The sequence below is a fragment of the Gavialis gangeticus genome, unplaced genomic scaffold (assembly GCF_001723915.1).
Source record: "Gavialis gangeticus isolate Ggan-Ray unplaced genomic scaffold, GavGan_comp1, whole genome shotgun sequence".
Lineage (NCBI taxonomy): Eukaryota > Metazoa > Chordata > Crocodylia > Gavialidae > Gavialis > Gavialis gangeticus.
The window spans coordinates 123,954,080-123,964,022 of NW_017729025.1; the positions used below are offsets into that span (position 1 = coordinate 123,954,080).

A 9,943-nucleotide genomic window follows, 5' to 3' on the forward strand; every position below is an offset into this window, starting at 1 on the left:
GCACATAAACTCAGATCACATTGAATTACAGCATCTGAAGATGAAACCACCTCTGTCTAAAAGCTAAGGAAAGATAGATGGTAGGTGAACGGAAGGAAAAGTCCACTGAGTGCTTTATCGACCTAGTTGCCATTCCATGAATGGGGTACAATAAAAATTTATTGAAAAATTAGAAAAAGTTGTTACTTATTCTAATCAACCCCCATGGGAATGTTAACACCACGGACAAAGCCAAAGACTCCCTAACACTGCGCATTTTAAAAATCTTGCAATTTTATTTGCATATAAAGGCTGCTAGATATTATATCACAATAAATTTAAAGAAACAACTGCTTTTCTAAATTCCATTAACAAGGTAACATAAAACAGAACAAAGCTCAATAGCATTTACAGTGGTAGAACAGAAATAACTATCTGCAACAATATTTTGTGCTAGCAAGATTGCATTTACACACAGTGCAAAATAAGAAAAAAAAAGAAAATTTGAAAGACAATTCAAGAATATTTAAATATAAAGGACAACTAAGCCTTATTTTAGTGAGGCTTGATTGTATCCATTTGATTCTATACATGCCTGAAACTGCACAAAGATTTAACTCAAGCTCTTGAAGGCCTTGAGCACTTGGAAAATGTGTCACATCCTTCATAATTTAGATGTGCTGTACAGTATAATTTTGCAGATGCTATACTGACAATATTAAATTCCTAGCTTAGTTATAATGCACAAAAAATACATATATATATAAATTCATATTTAAAAGGAGTCCGCATTTACATTTTTTTACTGCATGAAACACCTGCTCTTTGCAGCTTTCATTCCCATATTTTTAAAGCTAAAATAATTTAAAAAAACAAACAAAACAATAAAAAGGTAGATACTTACATACAGGCTGCAGCTATCTATTATCAGTCTTTAAGGTATAAAGTAGGCAGAGACAAACAAGTATGAAGTCTATTCTCCCCTTGTTGCACATTACTGTTAATAGGAGGGAGTTACAGTACATGCACACACACCAAGGGGCAAAATAGATCCCCTCATCTTGTTTACATTACTAAAAAAGGTGTGCTATAAATGGGAGGGCAGGAGAGAAGAAGCATATGTTTAGGACTAGAAAAAAATTACATTATAAAACAAATTCAAACAATAACATAAGTTGTGCAAATTTGGGTGTTTTTAAAATGCTGCCTTTTTAGCTTATAATATAATATTAAAATAAGGTCTCTTACTTATTAAAAGAAAGCTTGGCTGTCCTTTTGAGAACACTATTACAATTTACAATGGCAAGTTTACTAAAAAAACCCAAAACAACAAAAAAGGTCATTTTACAAATTCACAATGCTTGATCAATTTAAAATGGATGCTGCATTTCCAAAAAGCACAACCTCTATCTTTTTCTTTTTTTGTACCAGCAATTTACAAAAAACCCCACATAATTTGGAAATAAACATGTAAGAGAATGTAAGTTTTATAATTAGAAAATGGCAGTTAATAGACCTTCCCCAGTTCCAGCTGTGCAGTAGTGCTTCATGATCCTTGAGGGGTTGGAAGGTCAAATATAATTGGAGGATTGGTTGGTTGAAAGCTGACTGTACATGTTGAAGCATTGATATACGTTGTGTAACCGTCCGTCATAATGCCATAACCTGTAGGGAGAATGTGTCACACTTACTGTAACGTAAATAAGCGATACTGACCTAATGCAGTGCCCACAAGCAGAAGAAATAAAAGTTTCTTGTGAGGGCACTGCTTTGAAATCAAACCAAAATGTTTTGTTTTGCAAAATGTTAGAAACTTCAGAAAGCTACTAATTAAAGTTTCAATTGGAAAAAAAAATGCATTGTGTTGTATCTGAAGTAAGAGCAACTCTGTGGGTGGCTGGGTGGGGATGAACACAGCTTTCTGATCAGCTGTAGAGATGTTTTGTGCCTTGTACCAAAACTGTACAGGACACAACACATGTTCCTTCTTTCCTATAATTTTGCATACCTCTAACCAGACAGAAAAAGGACCAATCAGGAACAAGAAATTTGATACAAGCTCCAGTTTTTTTCAGGCACTTTGATGAACCCATTGTGCGCTCTCCAAGTTCAGACAAACCATGAAAGCACCCACTGTGCTTTCATGACAGCTAGCCAACCTTGCACTAGCTATCATGAAAGATCTTGGTTTGGAGGCTGCCAGCACTGGTGTTCCCACTGGCTTGCTAAGCCTCAGAAAACCAAACAGGAGGTAAGAAAATGTGTTTTCTATAGGTTGGCTCACTAATGTAGACAATGGAGGTGACTAGTGGTTCTAACCCAAAGACACAGGAAATGAAAACCTAGCTGGATGGGCTGAAGTGACTTAAGAAAGGGACCTAGGGACTTGCAGCAATGGATAATTTCATACTGTTGATAGGACATTGGCTTCAAATCCTCCCATGGAAAAAAATAAAACAATCCCTAAAGCTGATGTTGAACACTTGCTTGGAAAATTGTGAACATTACCACTACCCATAGAAAGGAATCTAAATGACAGTGTAATAATGTAGGTGTACCTGGTGCTCCAGGTGGCTGCTCTGCAGAGCTGTCCCCAGGGACTGGCCTCTTCCCTCTTGACTCAAGAGGAGGTTCAAGTTCAAGTTATCATAGAATAGACTTAAGTTGGATCAGGCACAGATGGGACAGATCTAGGAATGGATTCAGGCACGGGAGGGCTGTCAACGAGCCTTTACACAGAGGGTCCTTGAAAAGGCATGCAGAGGGAAAGAGCTCTTCTGGATCCATAGATATTGCAACCTGTGGATGCCTAATGATGCACAGGATTCTCCTCTCCTCCCTCTCATCTTTAGGATTAAGGCAGAAAATTGGAATGGAATTTAAGGTAAAGAGGGGAGACAGCTTTGCTAAAGGACCTAAAAACATCCCTACCTGCAAAGGAGGGGAAAAGGGACTTCGCTAAAGGTTTGAGGTAGGCCATGACCTTTAGGGCTGCATCTAGACGAGTGCGGACATTTGTTTCCCCAGGGACAAGCAGCAGCGGCACATATTGTGCCACTGTTACTTGTCCTTGGGCAATGCCCATGTTATCACATGCACTCTGGCATGCAGCAGGTTACCCTGGGTCGGGTAGGGGAGGCTGCAGCCAGAAGTGTGCTCGCCATAGCAGCTTAACCTGTGGTCCTGGGGCCTGGCCAGGCTCTGGTTTTGGGTGCTGTACACTGCCCCCTCATGTGCCACCCTGCTTTTTTTCCAGATCTCCCAGGGTCAAAAAAACACCTCCATGCTGCAAGGTAGCAGCACAGGGAGTGCCAGCATGTGTGGTTTGTGATGCCACAGACAGGTCTGCAGTGCCACATATTGCACACCCATGCTCATCTGGACACAGCCTAGGAGTTTAACTCTAAGTTTTCTGTTTTGCTCCATGCAAGGGATCCAGGTATCTGGCATAAGGAGCTGGCTGGTAATTCCCTTATATAGGGATGTTGTAAAGTCAGTGTAAGTCAGCTCTAAGCCATCCATTCTTGGCTGGCCTGGTGTAAGCCATGATGAGATGTGGTTAGAGTGCCTTGTGCTCCTGTAATTCTGGAGAGGATGGAATAAATTCCAAGAACACATTTGAGAAAGGAGAGAATGCATTTTAAAGGGCCTCCTCCAACCTCCTTTTCTCAGGTGTCCTGGGATAATTCCTCAGATCTACCTCAAGTAGGGGATTAAATAACATGAAGGTCTCCTATTGGTAGATGTGAGAGAAGACTATTTGCTTGGTCCTTGCTTGGCTGGACTTTCTGGTAGGTTGCTGCTGTGATAAAGGATTGCATGGTGCACTCAGGGCCCCTTCACCACTTACTTCTGTGCCTTTCCTGTCTGTTGTGGTACTGTGCCTGTGGTCCAAAGACAATGCCCCAGGAACAGACATTTGATGCTTTTCTTACTGAGAGGCAAGGAAAAATGAAGGAGAGGGATGCCACCAGTTTCTTGTTCCTGATTAGACCTTCATATATGAGAGGGAACTTTCATTGTTTGTTCTGGTAAGGTATGCTACTGATAAATAATTTAGTTTTTACAGTATGGAGCATTGCTGCATAACATTTAAGGCAAGATGTGCACTATCAAAGTGTCTATCAGAATAATTACTACAACACTACTGTGTGGTCTGTCTATATCATTTTATTTGTTTATTTAAATTATTTACATGTATTTAAGTTTTGATTTAGATCAGTGGGAAGAAATAGAGGTTAAAAATAATCAATTGACTTGGAGCAAATATGTGATCCAAATAATCTGTGCTGAATCTCTTCTGTTTTGAATGGAAAATGGGTGCATGTATTTGAGAGCAGAATTTGGTTCTGATGAATTAATTGTACCGTACGTCAACTTTTAGCCTCAGTACAATGTAGATCTTCACTTTAGTCAGATAAGCAGGGTTTGGAACTTTGGAATAAAACTCCCCCCTTTTTTATGGTGTGTGGGTCACCATCCCTACTTATGAGGTTTAAATGCAAGATGTTGTACATGAAGCCACAATGTTTTCTCAGACTGATCTTGCACACCAAGAGACCTTTCCTTTCCATCAGCTGAAAGCTATTACTGCTGGAAGTTTGATTACTTTTAGCTTACAATGCACCTACATAGTATAAAGGCAATTTGCATGTTCTGGCTGGAAGTCTTCTTGTATTCACTCATCATTAATATCTGAGCATTAATATTTATACAAAATGTCCAATCTTTTACTGAATGCATTAGAGTGCTGCTATTCATGCCACTATAGTTAAGGTTGCATCAGTATTTCCATTATAAACTCCTTATTTACAGTTCTTTATAACCAGAAATAAAAATTCACTGCATAAAGTCATGAAGGCTTTGGAAAAATCAACAATGCCAAGCAAAAAAGCTCTTTTTCTTCTACAAAGTTCTCCAACTCCGTATGCATACAGAGCTTAATTAGAGTCAACAGACAAAACTCCAGGGGGGGAAATAAAAGCATTTAATGTGTAATTTTTAGTTCTAGGGTCAGAGAGTCTCGTGATCTCTTCTTAGGCAGGATTCCTAGTCTTCCCCTCACTGGAACATGAAAGCCGCAAACACAAATAAATTAAATATTGAAACCTTCCAAAATGTATTTAACAATCTTTCATTCCCTTCCACCTCCACTAAGGGTGCTTGTTGTTTCTGAAGTTTCCCACTTGGCCTGCTTGATATGAGAATCAAAATGGAGAAAGAGATCTTCCAAAACAGGGGTGGCCAACCTGCAGCATACATGGCACAAGTGGCATAGGCAGCCTCTGTGTGTGGCACATAAGGGAGGGAACAGATAGCACAGTGGTGTATAGGACAGGAAGCAGAAAGCAGAGCAACAGATTAGGCAGAGGGATGGGATCAGAGTGGCACTCAGGGATGGCACAAGGCTTAATTTGTGGCATGCCTGCCAAAACGGTTGGCCCCCACTGTTCCAAAGTAAGTTTTGTTGAGGCTAAAGGAAACCGCACAACATGAAGGGCATTCTAGAATGGCTTCTGAAATGTACTTGAACAAATCATGGTGCTTTCTGCTCTCCCTGCCCCACTCCCTTCATGATGAAGGGCTCCTTTTTCTCTTCTTCCTCACTGCAGCAAGCATTCTCCAGACTGCCCTCTCTTTTCTAGCCTCCTTTGATGGCTCCTCTACTTGGATTAATTGAGACTTTCCAGTGTTACGACAGGATAGTTCTCACTTGGCTCTGAATCCCTCGCATGTGGAGGGAACCTCAGATGCTTTCAAATCTGTCACAGTTGGAACTGCTAACAAATAACTTCATACAGTGCAGATTTCGTAAAGCAACAGCTGTGGGTATGTTGGAATCATGTGAGTGCCTAAGATTTTAAAATATAAGTATCTAAATGGCTCCTAAATCTTTGTTTTAGCATCCAAAGCCTGAGTTTTCAGTGTTGGGCATTCAGCATTTTCCATTTTATTATAGCAACTTATAATGAATCAAAAATCCACAGCTGGCCTGAAATGCCACAGAGATCTGTGTCACTCCCTTCACACTGCATGCCGGGGAGCCTTACTTTTGCTTACCTTCATGAATTCCACCAAAGACATGGAGCTTGGGCCGTACTCGCCGCTGCACTGTGTTTAACAGTTCCACACAGCCAACTCTCTGCAGTTCCTTTGGAACCCAGTCTCGAAAACCTGAAGGCAAAATGCAATCAATACACTTAATTTTCTCTATTCAGGTAAGGTTTCATTTAGTCTTTCAGGAAGCCATAATTTACTGAAGGTTTATTACATTACCTGTAATCCTAACCTCTCCATTAAAGCATACAATGGCTTTTAAGAAACTTTTCACTGTCACTTTGTCTTCCTTAGGTTCCTGAGATTCCACCCCCCACTTTCCTCTTCCCTGCTCCCTCCCTGAAATAATGTTTCTCTTTATGTGAGCCCATCTATTAAACTACAAGTTGACCCTCTTCTTCATGAGCTGAGGTCCTGTGACATTTGTTCCTAGCAGTGTCACAGTTTTCCCCTTCCATTTCTCTTATTTCCACTCTTCTGCTGCTGGCTGCTGTTGCAGCAGTCAACCTAAGGTACCAGTTAATGCTAGAGAGAGCACACTGCAAGGATCATGTGTCTTATTTCTGGTATCACTGCCACCTTAGGGCTCCTATACACATGTGTGGAACCTGGAAATCCAGCGCGTCGGACCAGACTTGACTGAGTCTGCTGGAGCACAGAAACTGACACACTCTGGCATCTTTCCGCAGCACATCTATCAACTTCCCTGCACACCTCCACACTGAAAAAATGATGGCAGTGCACCTTGAAATAAAACACGTTCCATAAGCCTTAGTTCAAAGCACCCTGCCACCATTTTTTCAGTGCAGGGATGATGATACACATGACACAAGGGAACTTTTAATTAGCGTGGCTTGCTAATTAAAGTCCAGTACCACATCCCACAATCTGTGTAAAAAAGCCTCTAGAGCTTTAAATTACATCTTTTGCCACAACTTTTACAGGAGCAGGGTCTGTTAGTATTGGGTTACTACTGAGCCCAGTCACTGACAGTAGGCTACACAGAGCGATGGTGAAACAGCTCCCAGTAAGCTGGTGCTAATTGACTACTTCTAAAGTAAAAGCCACTTAGTTCAATAGATAATACGGAAAATCCATAAAACTTAACATCAATTATTACAAAAGTCTGCTGTCTGGACTAATACAGCATGGACATGCATTCATAAGGGGTGGGAAGAACTGTGGGGAATAAAAGATAAATTATGTCTGAAAGAAGGAAGCATATTTGCCCTTGGTATTACTCTTCTGACTTCAAAGTAGTTACAACAGGGATGAATTTGGCACAGGCTAATTAAATGTGGTGGAACATAAATTTAACTATCTTTGAAGACTACTTGTAGACCAACAGCTGATGCACATGATATCACAACTCTACAAACATGACTTTTGGGTATGTCTGTACTTCCGGTACCAGCAGTACTTTGGGTATGTGGAGATTTCAGTCTCAACGGGCACACCTACATGTGCATATTAATGTGACGTAAACTCTGATGCTTATTGTGAAGAGTACATTTGCATGTACGCATGGGATCACAGGACGTTAAGCCAAGTCAGAGCAGCCCTGGCTGGCAGGGGGCCCAGGGGTCACCTTGCCAACCTGAGGCTGCTCCAACCCAGCTCAATGTGCTGTGGAGGGGCTGGCTGGGACACACAAGGCGCTCTGGTTGGGGCTAGCCAGCAAGCAGCTCCCACACAGAAGCACTCTCGTGTCCCAGCCAGTCAGGGCAGCATCTACATGTACACTGCTTCAGAGTAAAAAACTCCGCAGCAGGGTAGTACTTGTATTTGCAAAGCGTATTAGTTTACTCCAGCCTAATAGCCCTGCACATGTAGACACCGAGACATTTACTGCAGAGCTAATTAGCCTACTCCTCAGAAAACATCTCGTGTAGACATGCCCATTATCTCCATTTGCAGGCACTATAGTAAGAACTCGAATCTCTGACTCCCTGATCTGTGCTGGCGCTTTAAACGTGGGAGCATGCTGCACTTACAAGATGACAGCAATGCATCTGAAACTTAGTCCACTACCTCTTAAAAAATAAAAATGTAAGTATTGTTGCAAAGAATTCAATTTAAAAAAGACTGTGATGTTTCTGAGACCAATGTACACTATGTGAACCCAATATACAGCAAACAGATTGGCAACCCACTGAAATCTAATAGCCACAAAAAGTTATAAACATGCTCATACTTTTATGCTTCTTGCGGCAAATAAAAAACAGATTACATGTAAAAGAATATTCATTCTGATTAAGATGCTGCTTTTCAAAGCACAGTTCATTCCACTAGAGTAGGTGTTACATCACTGATCTGCTGAAGACAGAAGCTGGCTCTGGTGGACGTAAAGGTAACCTGCACATCTTTTTATAGTATTCCCCTGATAGTGGTATGTGCTGAACGCCACTTATAACTAGGCTCAGGTAAGCACTGTGCATATTATTGGCTCTGTTGCTGCAATTCAGTCCAACCAGGCTAGATGCTGTGGCACCTATGGGTCTCTTCACCTAGCTCTGATGCCTTAGCACAATGGGGACCAACCTTTTTCGCAGGTGTGCCACTATCTCCAAATTGCACTATGATCCCCTTCCTCCACCCAATCTGCTGCTCTGCCTTCTGGTACCTACTCTCTGCTCCCGGCCAGATCTCCTCTGCTTTTTGCTTCCTGCTTTGTGCTCCCTGTCTGAGCTTCTGCTCTACTTTCTGCTTCCTGCTCTATCTGCTGCTTAATTGCCTGTCCCTTCTGTGATCTACCATGTGGCTTATACACAAGCTGTCTGTGCCACTTGTGACATTTATGCTACAGGCTGGCAGCATCTACCCTAACACATATTGAAGTCCTGACATCACAGCTATCTTGAAACTGCTGGAATGCTGAGTTGCCTTGATGCATTTAAATGCCTTTTCTCAGTACTTCATGCAGTTTGAAAATAGTTCTTTACATGTATTGGCTCAGATTCTCATCTGGTGTAAAACTTCCTAGTTCTACTCTAGTCAATATACCATTCAAATTAATGAAAGTATTTTGATTTACATAAGCATAGGGTCTGGCCCTTGGAATTCAAAAAGAATACTAGAAACTTGGCAGAACTACACAATCTGTTAAAACTAAAAAGTACTTACATGAACTTTCTCACCTCAGTAAGCCAACATTATAGGAAGCAGATCCTCCATTTATATTATAAATTGTTACTTAAGTAAATTGAATCCCCTGGAGTCAACAGAGCTGTTACAATTTATGCCAATAAAGCTCTAGACTTTATGGGCGCGTCCATACAAGCAAGCATGTGGCTTGCAACAACTCAAATAGAAGTGGTGCAAATTTGAGCAAGGGCTTTTTGCCTCAGTGTATGTGCTCAGACATGCACTTTGTTGTGGAACAAAGTGTGCCACTTGGGCCAAATAACCCTGCCTGGCTCCTCCCGGATCTGCAGCCAGGGGGAGCCAGAGCCTGGGGCCAGCACCTGTGCTGCCCCAGCAGTATAAAAAGCTGCCCTGTCCTGCCCCATCAGTACAAAACGCTGCCCTGTCAAGTAGCTCAGGGCTACTCACTCTCAGGAGCTTCTGGGGCCCAGCCAGTTGGTACCTGGGGACGCTACCCTTTGTGCCAGCTGGACTGCTGAAGCAGCCCTAAGAGTCCCCTGCACCTTCTACCCACTGCAGCAGTCTGGAAGTGGGGTGAGGGCTGCTGCCTGGCTGTGACCTGCTGTGCACCTGCCAGACCCAGATGAGGCATCTGCCCCTCTGGGCAAGCTGCCAGTGGGCTGTGGCTGCAGAGTTGCCCTCTGTGCAGCACTACTGCCATGTGTGCCCCCTGCCCGGCCATCTGGGCAGCTATTGCCCAGAAGATGTTCCAGGTGTGGTGGCCTGCTTTGAACTGTCAAAACATGTCTTCCTGGCCCCATTT

The 9,943-nt window shown here is 42.2% G+C and overlaps 1 protein-coding gene across 3 annotated transcripts in view; it reads right to left on the minus strand.

Moving 5' to 3' along the window:
* Positions 1 to 253: 253 nt before the first annotated feature.
* The window catches only part of MPPED2 (metallophosphoesterase domain containing 2), a 172,547-nt gene continuing 162,857 nt past the window's right edge, over positions 254 to 9,943 (minus strand). For all 3 annotated transcript variants that reach the window (XM_019519505.1, XM_019519507.1, XM_019519506.1), the window contains exons 6-7: positions 6,040 to 6,153; positions 254 to 1,644 (exon numbers count right to left, since the gene is read on the minus strand). In XM_019519505.1, the coding sequence (XP_019375050.1) occupies positions 1,526 to 1,644; positions 6,040 to 6,153 (233 nt within the window). In that variant the 3' untranslated portion in view covers positions 254 to 1,525. The remainder of the gene's footprint in view (positions 1,645 to 6,039; positions 6,154 to 9,943) is intronic.